General features: G+C 39.2%; 1 protein-coding gene across 14 annotated transcripts in view; it reads left to right on the forward strand.

Annotated features, from left to right (window-relative positions):
* NUMB (NUMB endocytic adaptor protein) overlaps window positions 1-20,852 on the forward strand; it is a 100,155-nt gene that overhangs the window by 66,152 nt on the left and 13,151 nt on the right. For 8 of the 14 annotated variants that reach the window (XM_087746371.1, XM_087746380.1, XM_087746376.1 and 5 more), the window contains exons 3-4: window positions 9,908-9,982; window positions 15,295-15,372. In XM_087746371.1, coding sequence (XP_087602497.1) covers window positions 9,908-9,982; window positions 15,295-15,372 — 153 coding nt within the window. The remainder of the gene's footprint in view (window positions 1-9,907; window positions 9,983-15,294; window positions 15,373-20,852) is intronic. The other 6 variants (XM_087746378.1, XM_087746383.1, XM_087746379.1 and 3 more) reach the window with 2 other exon arrangements.

A 20,852-nucleotide genomic window follows, 5' to 3' on the forward strand; every position in this document is an offset into this window, starting at 1 on the left:
CTGGGTAAGTAGTTTTTATTCATACAAATGCACTTTAGAGTAACTGCCCTGTGAAACTTATATTGGAAAAATTAGGTCATTTCCCTCTACTTAACAGAACTAAACAAACCAAACATTTGTATGTTTTTGGCGGTTCTAACCAACCGGATGTGTTAAACAGAATATTAACAGCTGATTCCTACCTGTGATTCTAGAAGATGCAACAGTCACATTTATCTTGGATTAATTAAATTAGTTTTATTCTGTTACTTTCATGGTTTTGGTGGTCAGTCTCTTTTGACCTTAATGCATCTAAGGCTACTGTTGCCTGTAGCCTGCAAGTGTACCTGTGTATTTTATTCTGTTTATTCCAACTGGGAGACTAAAAGATATCAGTGAAAGTCCATGTGGAAGAGCAACAAACTGCATTTGTATTTTTGAATTTGAAGTCCAGGATTTGCTGCTGAGTGCCTGGTATCATGTGAGTTAGCCTTTCCACTGAATCTTGATTTCTGTGTTAGTGTTGACAAATAAAAATTGTATGGATACAGTTGTACATTCACACATAAAAGAATTGACTTTTCAGAGTAAATACTCTACAACTGTTTCCTATCTAGCCCTTGCTTTGGTGGGAGATGTTTGGAGGACACCGTATCACTCTGTATTGAAGCAGAGACAGAAGAAAAGGGCTGAGCCCTGTAGAGTATCCTCAGTGGAACCTGTGAGTGTCAGTTCTCATCCCTGCGGTCCCTGTGACCCGGCAGCGTGTTATGTCGTTAGGCCATACATGGCCCTGCTGAAACCGCTATCAATAGGAAATAGACCATTTCTGTCACTTTGCTGTGTGCTCTTGCACCACTAGTATCGGCCCAGTTGTCCTCTTCAGTTTTGGAATTGATGTATTGACCTTTATTGCTTCATGTCAAATTTATAAATCTCATATTAAAAATAACTTCTTATTTTTAATCAGTTTATAAATACAGCTTGAATGCCATTCTGTTCCTCCAGATCAGAAAAACTGCTACTCAGCACAGGTAACTGTGGCTTTTACGTCTTAAATGCACTTCTAGTTGGAAATAATAGAAGCTGTGAAAGCGTTTACCAGCATGTTGATGCTGAAGTGCCTTTAAGTTAGGCATGATATTTTTGACTGTGAAAGCTTGAGATGCTTGAATAGTCTTTGGAAACTATGTTAAGTATTTTTAAGAAGTTAATGTGACAAATCTGCTGATTTCTGAAATGATGCACAGCCTTACACATTAAACACTACAAATCCCTACCTATTAAGGCATGAACTGATGTCAGCAATGAAAAATAACCATTCCTATTGAATGCTAACCCAGCAGCAACGAAAGGTACATTTTTAAAATCCTGCAGCATTTAAGATCACAGGAAAAAAAGCTTGAAGACAGCTAATTATAAAAGAATGGTAATTATAACAGAAGGTGTGAGACTTGCCTCCAATATATTCCAATACATTTTTGTCACGATTAAAAGGAATGTAAGGCAATCCCTAATCTTTAAACTGTTCGCACGTGTGTCCAAGCCTTAGTTTTGTTTGAATAACATTGCAAACAAGAAGCTTTAAATGAAGATTCTTACTCAGTTTTAAAACCCTCCTGTCTTTGGCCGAGGTCAAATTCTTAAATTGTTTAGTAAACTTCAAATTGTTTTAAAGATATGACTATTAATGTTTAGAGCCATAAAAATAGTTTGGATGTCCTTGCTGAAATATTTCTTTTAAATGTAATTTAGGTGTTGGAAATCAAAAGGTTTTCATTGGGTTATACTTTTAAATTCTGTGTGTTTTGTTTTTTGAAACTAGGGGATTTCCAGTGTTATAAATAGAAGCTGAATTTTTTGCAGGACTTGAAGAAAAGGTGCACCTGTGCAGTGTGTTCATAAAACTTTGTGCTATCAACACTTGTTTTTCTTTTCTTTTTTCAAGAAAATTTTAAATTTGTTTACTAACACTGAACTCCTGGAAAAGTAGGAATTGCGCATCAGAGTGGACAATTGAAAACCTAAGTCTGACAGTACGTACGTGAAGCTGTAAAGGGGCTAGGAGAAATAGTGGGTTTAAGCCTCATCAAGGGAAATTTAGGATAGGCATTAACAACAACAACTCAGCAAAACCACCTCCCTTTCTAACAGTGAGGCATGTAAGCTGCCGATTGTAAGGTCTACCCTGTTGATCTCCAGTTACAGAAATGTCATAATACTTCCAGGCTGACTTCTCTGATGTAGGTGTGGAAGTAGATCCTGCCTTGAGGCAAGTGCTGTCCTACATAACCTCCTGAGTTCCTTCTCTGCCTTGCTTTAGGGGTTTGTGAGAATACGAAGAATATAGCATTTGTGTATCCTGTATTGAGCTTTGCTACTTCATTCTTCCAGTCCTAACTGGAAATGTTTGTTATTCCCTCACAGTGTTGTTTCTGTTCACACTGATAAATATGATAGGAGAATCAGTAAGTGAAATGCACAGTATGCCTCTTAGGTGGGTGTGATGTGAAGGGACATGGAGAAGTACTGGTATAGATACCGCTTTGTTTTTAGAGTTAGGTTCTTTTGACCCATGCTATTCAGAGACATGTAGCAGTCATAGGCTGTTACAGCTTCTGTTTTGGGGGCTTTAATAAGTTGATGAGACATTTTCATTTCTGGTGACTTAGGGAGGCGGGAGACGTTGGACCCTAAGGACATGTGTAGCGTCATAACTAACCTGTAGCTTTGACTAAGCAGAATAAAGCTTAGTTTGTTTGTTTGATGCTTAATCATGGAGTTTCTGTTGTCTATGCTTCTACAGATCTGTCTAAGCAAACATCTGTTTCAAACTGATACATTAAAAAAGCAGGAGCATTGGTGTGAGAGTAGAGAAATAAAGTATTGAACACTGGGGTGTAAATCTTACACAAGTCAGTGGAAAAGTAGCTCAGCTTTAAGATGTACCCAGGCTTTCTGGATTTAAGCTTATGTCTAGTTGCAAGACAGCATTTCACTGTGAAACTGTGGAGCTCAGGCTTTAATTCTTGAGCAATACTAATTCCAGAAGCATATCTACACATGCAGATGCCAAGCAGTCTTACTGTTACAAATAATACCCCAGCTGTAGAGAGAATAGCACTGACACAGAGGAAGAAAGAGGAATGTTGCTGCCTCTACAAAAAACACCAAGGAAATGGTGGTGTGCTTTTCTCTATGGCAACTAGTTCCCTAGCATGGGACACCTTGGCCAAGACTTACAGTAAGCGCATTGCCTGTAGCTGTCTAGTTTCAAAGGTAATCTGAAAAACCTATCTGTTATTGCAAATAAAGCAGTGCATGTGAACATAGAATCATAGAATAGTTTGGGTTGGAAGGGACCTTTAAAGGTCATCTAGTCCAACCTCCCTGCAATGAGCAGGGACATCTTCAACTAGGTCAAGTTGCTCAGAGCCCCGTCCAGCCTGACCTTGAATGTTTCCAGGGATGGGGCATCTACCGCCTCTCTGGGCAACCTGTTCCAGTGTTTCACCACCCACATTGTAAAAAATGTCTTCCTTATATCTAGTCTGAATCTACCCTCTTTTAGTTTAAAACCGTTACCCCTTGTCCTATTGCAACAGGTCCTACTAAAAAGTCTGTCCCCATCTTTCTTATAAGCCCCCTTTTAAGTACTGAAAGGCCGCAGTAAGGTCTCCCTGGAGCCTTCTCTAAGCTGAATAACCCCAACTCTCTCAGCCTTTCCTCATAGGAGAGGTGTTCCATCCCTGTTTATCATTTCTGTGGCTCTCTTCTGGATCCTCTCCAACAGGTCCATGTCTGTCCTGTGCTTGAGGGCTCCAGAGCTGAATGCAGTACTCCAGATGGGATCTCACCAGAGCGGAGTAGAGGGGCAGAGTTGCCTCCCTCAGCCTGCTGGCCATGCTTCTTTTGATGCAGCCCAGGATATGGTTGGCCTTCCGGGCTGTGAGTGCACATTGCTGGCTCACATCCAGCTTTTCATCCACCAGTACCCCCAAGTCCTCCTCGGCAGGGCTGCTCTCAATCCCTTCATCCCCCACCCTGTATTGATACCCAGGGTTGCCCTGACCCAGGTACAGGACCCTGCACTTGTCCTTGTTGAACCTCATGAGGTTCACATGGGCCTGCTTGTCAAGCCTGTTCAGGTCCCTCTGGATGGCATCCTGTCCCTCAGGCATGTCAGCTGCACCACTCAGCTTGGTGTCATCTGCAAACTTGCTAAGGCTGCACTTGATCCCACTGTCTGTCATTGATGAAGATATTAAACAGCACTGGTCCCAGTACAGACCCCTGAGGGACACCACTCGTCACCAATCTCCATCCGGACATTGACCCGTCAACTGCTACCCTCTGGATGCGATCATCCAACCAATTCCTCATCCACGGAACAGTCCACCCATTAAATCCATATCTCTCCAATTTAGAGAGCAGGATGTTGTGAGGGACCATGTCGAAGGCCTTACACAAGTCCAGACAGACAACATCCATAGCTCTTCCCTTGTCCACTGATGCAGTCACTCCATCATAGAAGGCCAGTGGGTTGGTCAGGCAGGACTTGCCCTTGGTGAAGCCATATTGGCTGTCTCAGATCACCTCCCTGTCCTCCATATGCCTTCACATAGCTTCTAGGAGGATCTCTTCCATGACCTTCCCAGGCACAGAGGTGAGGCTGACATCTGCTGATACAGAGGGAACTTCAATGATTTGTGTAGCTTTGCCTGTTTGGAAGGAAGTCTGTAATAGCATATTACCAGGCTTGAACAAACAAAACTGGCCTGAGTGAGTTGTCCCAGTGGAAGGAGTTCTGGTGAAGGATCTTTCTTTTTGCCAGCTATTATTGTCGAACTTTGAAATTTTGGAAACTGAGTCAGCCAAATATTTAAGAAAGAAATGAAAACAGAGAAAGAAGATCAGGTCAGTATTTTTTGTACTAGGACACAGATGGTAGATCTGGTTTGTTTCTGACCAGCAATGTTTCTGACCTGATAGATCAGCCCTTGATCATAGAATCATAGAATCGTTTAGGTTGGAAAAGACCTTTAAGATCATCAAGTCCAAGCGTTAACCTAGCACTGCCAAGTCCACCACTAAACCATGTCCATAAGCACCACATCTACGCTTCTTTTAAATACCTCCAGGGATGGGGACTCTACCACTTCCCTGGGCAGCCTGTTCCAGTGCCTGACCACCCTCTCAGTCAAGAAATTTTTCCTAATATCCAACCTAAACCTCCCCTGGTGCAACTTGAGGCCGTTTCCTCTTGTCCTATTGCTTGTCACTTAGCAGAAGAGACCGACCCCCACCTCACTACAGCCTCCTTTCAGGTAGTTGTAGAGAGCAATAAGGTCTCCCCTCAGCCTCCTCTTCTCCAGGCTAAACAACCCCAGCTCCCTCAGCTGCTCCTCATAAGACTTGTGCTCTAGACCCTTCACCAGCTTTGTTGCCCTTCTCTGGACACGCTCCAGCACCTTGATGTCCTTCTTGTAGTGAGGGGCCCAGAACTGAACACAGCACTCGAGGTGTGGCCTCGCTTTAGCAGCAATTGCAATAGCTTGTATTTGGGGAAAGGTAGTAGGAGAGCTTCACCAAAAACACTTGATATGTAACTTAAGTTGTTCCTTTTTAGATGAAGTTGGAAAAAGTTTAAAATGTTGAAAAAGAATAAAGTTTCTCAAGCACTTTTCAAGTTCTAAGGGTGTTTTGATACGTGCCAGTTTAACTTGTTCCTGTGTTCATTGCTTTCTGTTTGACTTGAGGTTGATACTGAACACCGTCATCTGTGAAAGAGAACATAAAGCCCAGAGGCGAAGACGGAAAGTTGTTGGGTTTTTTTTATTACTTGCTGTACCATCCTATAATCTTTTTTTTTCTGAAAATTTTAATATAAGCAATACTTCTATTTAAAAATGTTTGTGCTAAGGGGTTCTCCAAAAGCTCCTGAAAGTATTTTATTTGGATTAGAGCTTTTATTTTATGTTACTTTGTATGTGGACTCTGCCCACGAGGATTTTAGCTTTCTATAAAAGCATTGGTGGTTAATTTCTGGTATAAGGATTAAATCTCTTACAGAACACCTTATGGTTGGGAATTGCTGATGTCATGACTATCATTCATTGGTTGCTATGGAAATTAAGTAGGAATGCATTCAATATTAATACTGCATTCCTACTATGTGCACTTTCATGATGGAAAAGTGCTCGCTTTTTCCAGGAATGCTAGCTGCAGTGATCCTTGTGACAAGGAGTGCTCTTTGCAAGTATGTCCGGGGTACACCCTTCCTTACTGTTGTGCAAAGTCATCAGGCACCCTGGTATGGTTTATGCAGTTCACATCGATTTTGTGCACTCCGTAATTATGTGTCCAGTCCTTGATTGTGGTAATGTGCCATGATGGATTTGCATGAGATTTTACTTATATAGGAGAAGTCACTGCCCAGGCACTTCACAGTATGTTTCTTCTCCTTTAGTTTGAAAGGGAAGTTCCTTTCAGAGATCCTGAAAGGTTGTGTATAGAAGTGTGGGATTTGTGTATCTGCTTTTTAAAGTGGTTTCCATGCAATCTCTTTCCTGTGGCAGGACAACAGAGTTCGGTGATGGTTTATTTTTGTTAAGTCCTGGATTCTGCTGTTTGACTTCCGTTTCAGGCTGTAAGGAGCAGACCATGTCTTACTCTAACTAGCAGCTGTATTTTCTTTGTCCTATTAAATTTTGAAATGTCATTCATTAAAATGCTGTTGCACTAATAAGTTAAGCTAATATTTCAAATTTGAGGTTAGGTAGTGATATAATTACAATTTAACACTTCTGGTTAAAATGTAAGGCTACTAGAAAAGGTTTCAGTCTGCAGCAGAGCTGTTTGCCAAGTTTCCTGAAGAAATATTTACGTCTTTGATTACTACCCGTTAAAAGTCAGACAGCTATTGTAGCACTGGTTAAATACAGGAGCCATGTACATCTACTCTAAGCCTGGTGGGGAAAAAAGTTTTTTAGAAATAAGCCAGGAGACTTGGAAGGGGACCTGCTGCTTAAGGGAGACTTGGCTAAAAAAAGAAGAGGACTACAGCATTCTGATTATACAGTTGAAAGTTAGTTTCACAAGAAAGAAACTTTAAAATATATTGGTATCTATAAGGAGTTAACACACCACCACCCCACCCCAGAAGAAAACCCAGGAAGAGTTTTGAAACTGCCTGTAAAATGTACAAGGCCATTGGTACTGATAGCAACGAGCTGCTGGCTTCTGCAAAAATGGTGCAATGGGAAGAACAAGTTGTTTTTTTTTTTTTGATGAAGGGCTTAAAGTGTAAGTGCAAACACAGCACCTTTTGTCCTCTATATCATAAAGAAGTATTGTGTGGCAGTGTAATTTCTTTTATAATTCAGAATTGATTGATGCTCAATGAAGTCTGTGGATTGTACCCTTTCGGTGTGGGTAGATGCACTTGATATGTGCAATAATGTCCCCATTCACTGGAGTGGAAGTCGTATTGAAAACTGCAGCTAAATTTGCTGTCTCTAGCAGCAGTGGCATGACTGATTGCTGAAAGTTGGAGCATGGAACTTCAATAGAGGTTTGGCAACACAGGGGAAAATGGTTGTCTGTTTTGGAGTGTGACATGAGGCAATATTTACCCGGCTCTGTTTCTCCCTTTTCCAAGCAAAAGGCAGGTTGCCAAGTACAGGGACTGAATGGTTTGGATCTCCAGTTGGAAACATTTTGCCTACACTGGGGTAAATGAGATGTGCAGATAGCTCAGGAAATCCGAAAGTTGTCCTCTATTTGTATACTACTTTACTTAATGGTCATGCAAACTAGATGGCTCATTCCATGCATATATCTTTTTATCTGTCCTCTATAAACCTCAGCTTTGTTCCTGTCTGTATCCCTCCCTTTTTAAAGAGAAGTTGACAAACTTTCTTAAGTTACTAAACCCAAAACTTTCCTATGACAAATATAAACAACCACAGAATTTCTGCACCTCTGGAACTTCCAGAGGAGTCATGGTAGAACCAAAGATCCATCTACAGTAGCTGTTGATATAAATATTTACTTCCAGACACATAGTAAATGCATCTTTAGTTGTTACTATTTGTGTATTTTTAGGATTAAAATTTTCTAGTTAGTGTGTGTTCTGGAGAAATGAAGATCTTGCGCAAGTGTTCAGCAGGCCCAGCTGAGGGAGTACAGTTGCTGTTTTGGCAGCTCCAGCATTCAATTATGAGGCTTCAGCCTCACAGAGCTCATTTTGGAAAAGCTCTAAAGTGTCAGATCTCTTTTATTTACCTTGTAGTTTCTATGCAATTTATTTTTCAAGCTGTTCTCCAGCTGTGAGGGCTGGTTTAAATGAAATTCTTGCAGAATTGTTCCATCCAGATTTACTCTGTTTTAAAAATGCCACATAGTGAGATTTAATGTTAAAGCCCTCTGTCACTTAAGATCTTTTAAATCTTTCAGCAGTTTAATGATATGTAGGGTGATATGTAGAGTCTCCTCTTTTGGAGCATCTTGCCTTGTATGAAAAAACCCTCAACTTTCAAATTTCTATTAAATCTTTAAAACAGTCTGAGTTTGTCCATTTAGTTGAATCTATTGTTATTCTGATAGAACGCTTCAATATGGTGCTAAGGAGTGAAATCTCTTTTTGTCCATCTAGTTAAGTGTGGTATCCTAATTAATGAAACAAAAACTGGGAGATTTCGGATAACTCATGACAGAATATTTGTGATAGAGTGGGACTTCTCAATAGAGAAAATAGGTTTAATAATCTATTGAGTTTATAGGTTTACCACTGCATTAAGTGGCACAAGTATTGATTCTGATATTTTAAAACCATTTCTTCACTCTCTAGCTAGTCTAGAATATAAATGCTGAATTGCATGCAATTCTTACAATGCCACGTAAATTGGGGTTTCTTTGACCTATACTTCTTATTACAAAACTTCAGAAAGCTTTTATTTAATAGTTTCTATGGTTTTCTTCGAGTTAAGTACTTTGAATAAGGATATGAAAGTTTCTGAGAGAACATTTTCTTCCCCTATCAAAAAGAGCTGCTGTTGGATAAGGTAGGGAGAAATTGGAAAACTTAGAACTTCCTCCCCCCCAAATGTAAAATGAATCTATCGACAGTACCTCGAGCACTACACTCCGGTGTATTTCTTGAAATTGCTTTCTCTATAGACTAATATTATTCTGGGTTATTAATTTAAAAGCTTTGAAACTTGCAGTTTCTATTCACTGTTGTTTTGCTGTTTTTTTTTTTTAAGTAGTGCTTGATCAGATGACTATACAGAAAACTGATATATTTAAAAAACTTTTTGTGAGAATGATGAATATTTCAGTGTCCACATAAGAGCCTGGTGTTGTAATGAAGATAAACAATTTCGGTTTACAATTTTGAAAAAAAGGGGGAGGGGGGGGAAGAAGGATGTTTTCTGTTTGCAACATTGAAATTTCTTGGGTTTGAACATGAGCATTCAAATATATTTGGTAATCTTACTATGTAGTATAATTCAGTTTTTGATCCTGAATATATTTATCATTATTCAAAAATAATTTATTTACAGTTATCTCTATATTGACTTAAGGTTTTCATGCTATGCTGGTAAAAAAAAAGTGACTAAAGCTCATGCTGAATAAGTAGTGAAATACAGTTCTACTTTTCAATTTCTTTTTTTCACGTGAGTAAGGAAAGTCTGTCTTTCCCTCCAAATTTCTAGATGTATTATGCTTTTCTACTGATTCTGATGCCCCATATAAATACAAAATCCAGCCTCCAAATACAGGTTTCAAACGAAGGCTAGCAAAGTGCTCTTACTGTCTGTCATCTCAGCTGTACTGAGATGAATTCAGAGATCAGATTTTTTAAACCTCGGGACTTTTAAGGAGCAGCTATTAAGCTTTCCTCCCTGTATTCTCTTTCCTGCAGTACTTGGGACATGTCGAAGTGGATGAATCCAGAGGAATGCATATCTGTGAAGATGCTGTGAAGAGACTGAAATCTGTACGTATATTTGTTTCATAAAAAAGTTGGCTTTGGGGCTGTGAGCATTACTGGAAAATGTCCATTCGGCAGCAGTGCCCCAACTAAAGACTGAACTTTTGACCCATGCTAGGAGAACAGTTGGCCGGTTTGAGAGCGCTGCTGTGGTTAGGGGGACATGCTAATCTGATGATGAGAGGGAGAGAGTTACAACTGTTCTTTCTCCTTGCAGAAACTATTTGCAAAACAAATGTGTAAAAATCCTCTGTGACCCTTGAGACTAAGTTGGTACCCACATGGGACTTCAGCCATTGTTTTTTAACAGTTCTTTTCCCCTCTCTCTTTTCCTCTCCCTCTCTCTCTCCCTCTGTTGCCTGCCACTTTAATAGTGACTTAATCCACCATTATTATACAAAATATTACTTGATGTAGGCTGCTTTTTTCTAATGCACTGCAACATTGTAGTCACGCATGAAATAATCTGGCTTGCATCTGCTCAAAGTGGCCTGAAGGCTGCCTAATTCTGATGTGTCATGAAGTGGGCTGCTCTTAGTTTGGCTTCTGTGAACGTTTGCTCCTGTAAATGGCACTCGTTCAAAGCTCTTTCTATTTCTGTGGCTCATTTGAAGAGGTCTTGTCCTCTCTTTCCTGCAATAGTAATATCACAAAATCCTGTGGAAATAGCAAACTCCAGAAAGGCAGTGATCAGTCTGTCAAGGAACTGAGGCTAAAACAGCATTGAAGAGAACAGAAGGAGAAAGGACATTTAAATTTGAAGTCTGAACGGAGACAGAGAACTGCAGTCCTTTTCATCACTTCTCTTTATGTGTTTTAGCTGTACACATTCTTCAGTGATGCCTCTAGTGGAAGAAACTCTTGTATCCTTGTAGCTCAACAAAATTACTGAAAGTACATCAAACACTTCTACTGCACCTTTGCTAACTTAAGTTATCTGCTACTGGACATAGGTTTTTTTCCTCACCAAATGTGAGAGCTCAAATGGCTCGCAACTAAACCGGTTCTTCCCTTCTTCCTAGCACAAACAGAGGATTATAGGTTAACCTTTCTTCCTTCTGTTGTGCTGTAAAGTTTCTGAATTGGTTTAGCGCTCTGATTAAAATGAAGTCTTTTCATTCTTTTCTCTCTCAGTATAGCAACCTGTTAAAGCTGCATCCCATCTGTTCCCGTTCAGTCCAACAGTGATTGGTGATTGATTTTTATTAAAAAGGGCCACACAAAATATAAATGAGTTTCTTTGTTCTATGGATTTAGTTTACGTAGCTAAAAGTGCAAGTACTGACCACATAATGAATTGCATCCGTTTTTGTTTCGTTCTGGTTTTTGTGCTATCAGAATACTTTCTATTAGCACACCAAATAACCTTGCAGTATCTATTTTATGCAACTTCTCTCATTCTCTTCTCTGGGGAGCTATGCTGTGAAGTATTTGTTCTCTAGTTTTTTTTATAAACTTGAAGCCCACAAGCCAGTTAAGTGTAGCTAAGCTTATAAATAATGAGACCCAGTAAAAGCACAGTGCCCAGTTTCTGCTGGAATCTGGATAATTCCGGGATTGTGATTCTTGATCACCTGAATTATTGACTCAAATATCAGACTTGGATACCTAACTTTTACAATGCATTCTCTGGAAGTAAATAATTTCATTTCTCTATTCTGTGCTATGTCATTGTTCTAAATTGTGAACGGCATCAATTTACCCGTTCTCATAAATTCAACATTTTTCTTCAGATAATTTTGATTTCTTCTGCTGTTTGAAGTTTTTGACGTCTATATAAAAATTACACACAAGCACATGTCGCTTAAGATTGCTATTTGCATTGTCTCCTTTGTCAGTGTTGGAAGTTGAGAAGCAGGGGTGAAATTCTCATTGGGCCCCAAAAGAAAGATTCAGATTACTGAAAGTACTTTGTAGGCTTTAGTTGATAGACTCCATCAGATCCAAGGTTCATTCGGAGCTGCTCACTGCAATTCAACCCCTGCCCCCCCACCCCGAGCCTGTAGGCTTTAAACTGGGGGCATTGCTTTAGGACTCTACTGTTACTGAAAGCTCTTTTCTGTACAATATGCTCTCTTAATTAGCAAAAGCCAAACTGCTGGATGATGTTTCAGCATTCAAGGAATGATAAGAAAACAGTTTGTTCTTTTGGTAGTCTCTTGCTTCCACAGTGCGTGGTTATTTTGATGGGCTTTCTCTTGATCTTGAAAGAATTACAAGTTTGAGCTGCAGTGCTCAAACTGAAAGACTAGCTTAAGGGAAATGGGACTTCACTTTTCATATGGTTAAACCACATCAAAATGTATGTGGCCTATTTTAATCTTTACAGTTTTCTTTGCAGGTAATGTGTAGGTTTTATAAATCCAGTCAATAAATAATAGTTCTGTTCTCTTAGACAGAATTGTTGAATACTTGTATCTTGTAGCTTCTAAAAATGAAGTTCTGTCTGTCTTTCCTTATTTTTCGTAGATATATTTTTCTTCTCTTAATTCTTGTTCTCCAACAGTTGGCAATTCATTTGGGGAACTGAAGTCTGTTCTTTTTTAGGGTTGACTAATGGATTTTAAAACACTTTATGGGATTTGTCAAGAAGAATATAGAGCAGTGTTAATCTTGGTTTAGGAATAGCTTAATTTCTGCTTTGCTTTTTAAAAGAAAAGATGCAAACAAATCTTTCTCTTTATTGTGGGAAATAACCTTTCAGGGTTTTTTTTATTACCTGCTCGTTTAATGTGGCGTAATTGTTTTTGAGCTCTGCATCTTGCAGAACTTGAAACCAGATGATGGCGAGCATTTTATTCAGGTATTGTTTAATTGACAACTGAGTAAAAGAAGCCACTTTTAGCTAGAGAATCCCTCATCCATACTGTATTCTGTTGTTATAGCTTTATAGCTCTGAAATTGCACACCAACAATGCTATAATGTGCAGGTTATAATATTGTCTAGAATGAATGAAGACAAACTTGAGTTATGTCCCTGTTTTCTGTCTGATGAAATGGCACCACAGTCTCATGAATAGATCAGAAACCCAGGTATTCAGCTATCAGTCTATTATTAACATGGGTTTATATTACCAATGGAGCTTGCATTTTTCCCTTAGTAGGATATTACCAATGTAGCTTACATTTTTTCCCTTAATAGGGATATATTACTAACTGTGTATACACTTTGTATCTGGTAGGATCCTTGTATTTGGACACTAAGCACTAAATGGCTTCTTCAGAACCATTTCACTGAAGCTAAAATATTTAGCGCAAACTGGAAAAAACTTTGTAAGGGCCCTGTAAGTGTATTTGATTCACGTACGGGAATATCATATAAAGACAAAAGTATACTCTCTCATGTCATGTTTTGATTTTAAATCAGCTTTAGCGTGTAGTATTGGTTTCTAACTTGCCACTTTTTGTTTTAAATGATGCATTTGTTTTAATATATGTTCTTGTTTTAGCAGGTAAAGAGGCATAATTTAATATTTTAAAACATGCATTAGTTATTTCTAAACTACATTAACTTAGTGTTGTTTAAAACCCGTTTTGCATGATGCCTTTTCCATTAACCTTTCCTAGTTTGTTAAAAAAATAACCTTGTTTAACAAGCATTTTGCTGAGAGCAAAATTAACCATCACCTAAAAATGAGGTAGCTTCTGGTGAATCTCTTTAGCTTTTGCTATCTTTAAAAAGCTGTTATTTAGTGTAATGCAATAGTCATTGCTCAACTTGGCAGCAGCATCCAACCCCTTCTCATTATGTACACAACACTGTGATTAATCCATTAGTTCCCCTCCTAGTGTTCAGCATATCCTGTCCAAATACATAACCGTTCCTGCCTCTAAAAATTGTTAAGCTTTTCAGCTGACTGAACTTAGAGATGTTCTTTTATACAGCATCTGAGTTGACATAAATATGTTACAGATACTCGGTAAAAAGCTCTGTGGAAGGACGTCGGGCAGGGAGGCGCACAGCAGCAGAAATCAGGAAATGCAAAGTCGAGATTGACACTCCCTTCTTAACTTTGTGTTTCCTGGCTTTTGTTGGCCTGCGTCAGAACCATAGCTTTGTTTTAAATACAACCTTGTTTATCAATCAATTCTTGAGACACTGCCTCAGGATATTTGTAATAATATTTTTAATATAGTATTGTTATCTGTGATCAACATGTTGGAATTGCACAGTGTTAATTTGGGGTCGGGGACAGTCACAAAGATGCTCGCTGTCTCATCTGCAATTCTCCACCTCCTCCCCGTTACTGCTATACCACAGGTTTTTTTCTTACAAGCGAAACAATTTGGAAAGATAGCAGGAACAGTGATACGCTTCGTGCCAGTGTCCCTCAACTGTGGAGCAGCATGTGGCTGCGCTCACAGAGCACCAGGCCTGGTGAAGTGTTCCCTCAGGAGAGCAGTTCAGATCTTGCAGTTTTCTTTTCACAGTCTGGTAACAAAATACAGCCAGTAAACTAAACTGCACGCAAATATGCTTAAAATCATGTGCTGCCTTTTTCTTAATGTGAATTGGGCAATCAGTGTAATTGCTTCCAGGCTGAAGAAATTTAGGAAGTTGTACTTCAGCTCTTGGTATCTTTGCGCTTGCCTAACTGTCCAGCCCTGTCTGAGATGACTTTAAAGGGGTCTTGTTCAACCTATCAATTCAGAGCTGTAGAATGAATATCTAGTATTTGTGTCAATATTGTATAAAGCCTTGGAAGGCCTCAGAGAGAGTGAAAGAGGAAGGGATGTCATTTGTGGTTTAGTTGTACCACAAGGTAAGATGAAATTCCTCACTCTTCAGAGAAGACTGCATAAGATGTGAAGTGTAAGAGTAGCATGTAAACCAAAGCAACAAATAAACGGAATAAAATGAAGCAGTGTTTAACCCTGCTTTATACCAGCCACACATGCTTCTCTAGCTTACAAAGCATTTGCTTTGGGAAAGAGTGATCAATACAGAGCAAACTTGACTGTAATTCTGAAGACAGAACTTTGCATTTCACAAGAACCTGCACAGTATTTTGGTTGTTTAACCACCATGTCTGCTGCCAAGTTTGATTTATAATCTAACTAAAAGGGACTAAACAAGGGAGAGTGAAAATAAAGTAACCACTTTGCATGAAATTGGGGCTGAGGTTCTCTTCTTTCCACCAATTTCAGGGCAATAGCTTGTTAGAATTGTGTGCGTGCCCTTTGATCTGCGTTTTCATGGGATTATTTTCACATTTGCCTGTCGCACCTTCTCATGGATAACTCTAAAAACCCCTTCCTTTCCTTCCAAACCCTATTCTTGTGTGTGCTTGTTGGTTTGAAACCCTGGGACATTTTAGCTACCTACAGTAATAGCGCTCGACTTGTCCCCCCTGTTCCTCCAGGAAAGGAAGTTCTTCAAAGGCTTCTTTGGAAAAGTAAGTTTAATGCCTCATTTGTGCTTGCACTATAAGGAGTTACATCCCTGGTATAGCACTGCCATAAAATCAGGGTGTTGAGAGTCCACTAATCCATTTCAGAATATTTGCTTCTAAAACAGACTTGGAAATATGCTTTTTTTAACCATATTCGTTGTTTGATCAACAATCTGAAACTTAAATCTGTGCGGAGTGTATCGGAAATCCAGTGTTCTGAAGTGATTTGGTCTTCCTGAAAAAAATGTGATTTGTCCTTTTAAACACTTAAACTTGTGCTGGCCTACATCACCTGGGCAAATATCTACAGAGCAGGTGGGGTCTGTGCCTTGTAAGTGCTTCGTGATCGGCTGCCTGGCACCATGAGTTGACCCAAATGCTAGTGTGCCTATGCATACTATCTCTTAAACTTTTCTTTTTTGGGCACAGTTCTAATTCAAAGGTATGTGAAGATGAGACCAGGCATTTATCTACTATGTTTTTCTATTTGCAACTCAACTGTATAACTGAAAAACTTACTGTTTCTATCATTGCTCTTGTTTTCATGAGGACAGTGTCTTAGGCGCGAAGTGAAGCAACTGTTTGTCCTTATTAAGAATGTGCTGTACTGGCAGCTGGGTGGTTTTATTCCTGCTGTCTACACCTCTGCAAAGCAGTGCCTGTAGACCTCTGAAAGAGCTCTCTCTCTTTTACCTCTCATCTCTTCCATACCTCTGCGTTTAAAATTCCTGAAAAACATTTTAATTTAGTTTTCATATGGAGTTAATCTAAGATATGGCTTCTGAAGTATCTTGTTATAAAGTGAATCTTGGCTCAAATAGAAAGTAACAGGTTTGTAACTTCCATACATACAAAAATAGGTTGGAGCAGATTATTCTCTGGTAACAAATTTGTTTTGGCTTTGCTTAGGGAGTAAATAAAGCTTTTTTTTTTTTTCCAGCTGCTCCTTTTTCACCTTTTGCTCAGATAGCGATGCATGTCACAGAGGAACAGCTGTTTCCCCAATTCAGATTTCTTCCTATGATCTGGGAAAGCACACATCTAAAGTGTAGTGATAGTCAAGGCCCAAAATACCATAGGTAGGAGATCTGTCAGATTAATCAGATCACTTCTACGTGCTAACAAAATTTAAGAGCTGGAATCTACAAAGACTGGAGTGAAAACATGCTGTTTGCTTTACAATCGAAACTACTGCTTACAATTTGTTTAAAACAAACAGAACCCCCACACACCTCAACCTGATCAGATATGTTAGATTTCTTTCTGCTTGCTGATATTAACTTATGTTAGGATACATAAGAAAGTAAAGATGTAAAAGGACAGAGCTTTGCATAGCACTTAAATCTCTGACTTTTTTAGTTATCTATTAAATATGCCAGCTTCCCTATTACAACTTGGTGGCTTTTTTATGAAGTCCAGTACTTTGCCACAGCCTTGTAGACTTGCTTTGCCTTTTATTATAATATTTTGCCAAAGAGGGATCTACTTCTACTTCAGCCTGTGAAGGTTCATTAGTTAGCACTGAAACCACTTAAATCCATAGTGTTTAGATATCCCCACAGTGTCAATATGGCAGTGCCTTTATTACAGCTTTGGCCTGCAACAGTAGGCCAAATCTAGGGGGAAAACTGCAAAAAAAGGGACAGCTGTTCTCTTATTAATATTTGAGAAATACTAATAACTTCAATATCTTTTGGCTGTCTCGTCTATAAATTCTCTGCAGATACCTTGCATTGGGATTAATATAATATTCCAAACTGCAGAGCTGCTTAAAACGCCCTACCAGCTTTTAAAAAGTCAATCTAGACAGGTTTGCTTCTTTCCCTGTCCATATTTTCTCCCCCTAAAAGGTAAATCTGATGGATTTGTGTCCAGAAATGTTCAAGTGTTTAGTATTGAAAAATACTCTCTTTTCAGCTTTAAATAAAAATGAGTGTCTGGTGATAGCGCCAGGTTAGGCTTCTACAGTTTTATTTTGTGTAGCATACACAACATAACCGAATCAACTGCCTTTTGGGGCAGCTCTTTGTATTTTAGAACTAAAGCTTTTCTGTTGTAATAAATAGTTGTACAGATTCAGTGATCTTTCTCATGTTTTGCTTCCACTGAGTGCGTGTATCTCTCATCATGCAATGTTTTATACGGAGTCTGAAATGAAAAAATTTCTTTTTTTATATACCTCAGGCTCCAGATATATCTTACAGCTGTTTGTAAGTGCCAGGACAGAATAAAATAGGCAGAAAGACTAGAAACGATTTAGAAATATTTAAAAAATGCATTATGGGGCAACTTGAATTCTGCTCTGGTATCCTTAAAACTTTATTTTCCAGCTTACAACATAGCTGCTACTTATCTCCATATTCCTATCACTTCTAACAGTTAAATTGTCATGACCAGCACTGCTCATCAGGAAATGTGCATTTAAGACATAGTCCACTTTTTTTTTTTTGGTTTTTTTTTTTGGTGGATGCCCAAATCTGTTGGAGAGGTTTCCCTTGTGCCCAGCCTGCAGTGATCCTGCTTTGTCTTCGGGCCTCATCATCTGTTAGGACGAACGTGTCACCCTCCCTCCTGGAGACCTCTGAGGACTCTGAAATTAGTCCAGATAACGAATCTTGTATTGGAGCAGATTACTGACCTCCTAAGAAGTGTTGAGCGGCGAGGTTTCTATCAGGGCTGACTCAGCACTGACAAATCAGGCTCCTGGGAGTCAGTGCCACGTGTGGCTCTTCTCCAGCAGTGCTGTCATCCAGAAGCTCTTGAATATGAAGACAAGCTGCTGATATGGATGTCTAGATGAGTCCCTTGGTAGCAGCATTTAAGACCACACTGTTCCAGTGGGTATTGGCCGTTTGCTTTAAATACTTTTGTTTGGAGTCACCTGTACCTTTCAGTGTTTATTACACAGGGTGCAATTCTGTGTTGGAGTTCACTTCCCACGCAGTATCTTGCATCTGGTCTGATCTTTGTCCAGTGTGTGCCAGGAATGCAAACGCTCATATCTACTTTCTAATCACGATACATTTGGCAATATCCCACCCATAATAGAGTAGTACTTTGATTTGTATAGCCAATATAAATTGATTTGGAGAAGTATGTTCCTTTATACATTACTTGTAGGCCCAGATAAGCTGAGGATTCAGTAGATGGGAAAATCATGTTGCCCAACAGTAGTAGCTTTGGGTTTGGGATACAGACTGTAAGGACTTACCCCTTCTACGTGCTGCATCCACCATAAATCTAGAAGAAGGAACTGGGAGATAAAAGTGTGGTTTTTCTTCTCTTAGCGTAGCAAACCCATGTTTGGTTATCTTGCATGAGGAACCTTATGTTTCCAGTGGGAGAGGAGGACTTAGACAGCCCTTTAGGCTTTTCATTTTATTCTGAGAAACATGAAGTTCCGTGTCCTAGCTATTTCTAAATCCTCATTGAGTAAAATAGCAAGTGAGGAGTAGCTCTGCTGAAGATCAGTACTGCTTTATGAAGTACCCAGCTCAATTAAACTTGACTTTTTAAATACAAACTTCAGGAACTGTGTGCTACTTCTGCAGAAACAAGGGTTTTATTGTTTGCTGGGGAAAGACATGTATCTCAGTTTCTAATGATGGTAATCTAAACCAAACCCTTACCTTCAGGCATTGTCTTCTCTTGATTATTCACATTTGCTTGAAATAAAGATTTTAAGACTATTAACGGCTCATAAGAAAAGGGTACTCCTTCTTAAAACAGTTCAAGGAGACAGACCTCTACAAACCATTTGGTTTGGGGATTAATAGGGACTCTTAGGCTATGGAAGCTAGCTGAGCATTGCAAATATAGACTATATTTTGTGGGTATCAATATTTACTGCCTTTTAAGACCAAATATTAGAAGTGACTTTTAAATGCTGCAATATTTTTTTTTTTTAACACTATGATAGTAAATTTAAGTACATTATACTCTTTCCATTAGGCATTCCAAAATCTGGCAGTTTTACTTTAAACCTTCTCTGGGGTATCCAGCAGGCTGGATGGACGTTTAGAAACTTGCTTCTGCAAGCACTTCTCCGTAGCTTGCTTTTCATGCTGTGCTTATTTTCCTCTCTTTTCTCTTTTAATCACTCTTCTGTACAAGTCAGTGCCATTCTCTGTTCTCACCAAGCTTTTTGAAAATGCTTGGGTTGTCATTGCTGCTTCTGAAATTGGGACAGATAGTTCCTCCCTAAAGCCAAACAGAAGTCCTGCCAGGTCTGTTTTCTTCAGACTTGCTGCTTTCTCTGAGAATTAAACCAATGTGATCTAACAGGAGACTTTTCACTCCAAGATATTTCATCCTTACAGTGTTAAAATCAGTGTTGCAGACTTGGAACATGTGGTAGCTTATGCCAAAATGTGTCCTTGCTCCATTACTTGCCGTATAAATATAAGTTATATACATCTGCAATGAACTATTAAAAAAATTTTTTCAATTCTTGCATTAAGCCAGTAGCTGATACCCCCTCATCTTTTTTTTTGTTGTTGTTGCTCTCTTCAATCCCTGCAGTGGTCTGTGGTGGGTGCCATTAGCAGCCGCAAACTATGTAAAGCCAGTGCTTCAAAAAAAGTTATAGGGAGAATAGTTTATTAGCTGGCTTAAAGTATAGCGCTTGTGAATTAAAGTAACATATTTAAGAAAAAATAAATATTATTTTTCTAGTAGTACTTCTCTGTAACAACCAGTAAAATTATCTTGACGTACCTATTTTCTGTTCAGTGAATTAGTTTCAGAAGAATATTGTGTTAAGTGTTTATACTGTTTTCTGTAACTTTCCCTTAAAAAGTAAACAGTCTAGAAAGATTCTGTAGTTTAAATGGCTTCTGAAGCCTTCCTGTGTTTCCCACTTTTACTTACCCTCAGCTTGCAGCTGCTGAAAGTTCCCACAGTCAGATCTTGGATAAAAGCCAGACCGCTCCACCGCTGTGTCAGCCTGCCACACACCATTGCTTTGTCAAGATACACACCAAATGGTTAAGAAATCATATTTTTTTTTTACTCCTCTTCTGACATGTGACATTTAGCTTTTAATAAATTAGTGAAACATGTTTGGATGATTGATCTTAGCATTAAGCTCATAACACAGTAACTGATGATTTTTGGGTGCTTTTAACACTGGTTTAAGGTGATGCCATGATTCTGCCATGCGACTATTGGGGCAGAGGGTGGGGCTGGTGGAAATATCAGGTAAGATTTTTCCTATGTTTAAACTTGTGCTAAAGAAGCTACCTGTGGTGTAACTCCTTATGAATTAGTGTTTTCTGACTCTTTAGTGGAATTCTTCACCCACTTGGTCAGTCTTGAATTCTTTACTGTCAGTGGGCGTACACCCTATTTTTGCCTCCACCTGTCCTGTGCCCTCTCCCCATCCCCACAACGTGCTGTTTCGGAAATACTGGCTTTGGCTTGGTTCTCTGAATGTTTTGCAACTTGGATTGAATATCTGGCTTTGGGCACCCTACTGACCGTGG

The sequence above is a fragment of the Nipponia nippon genome, unplaced genomic scaffold (assembly GCF_047370975.1).
Source record: "Nipponia nippon isolate SJK-2023a ecotype South Korea unplaced genomic scaffold, ASM4737097v1 scaffold_10, whole genome shotgun sequence".
Classification (NCBI taxonomy): Eukaryota; Metazoa; Chordata; class Aves; order Pelecaniformes; family Threskiornithidae; genus Nipponia; species Nipponia nippon.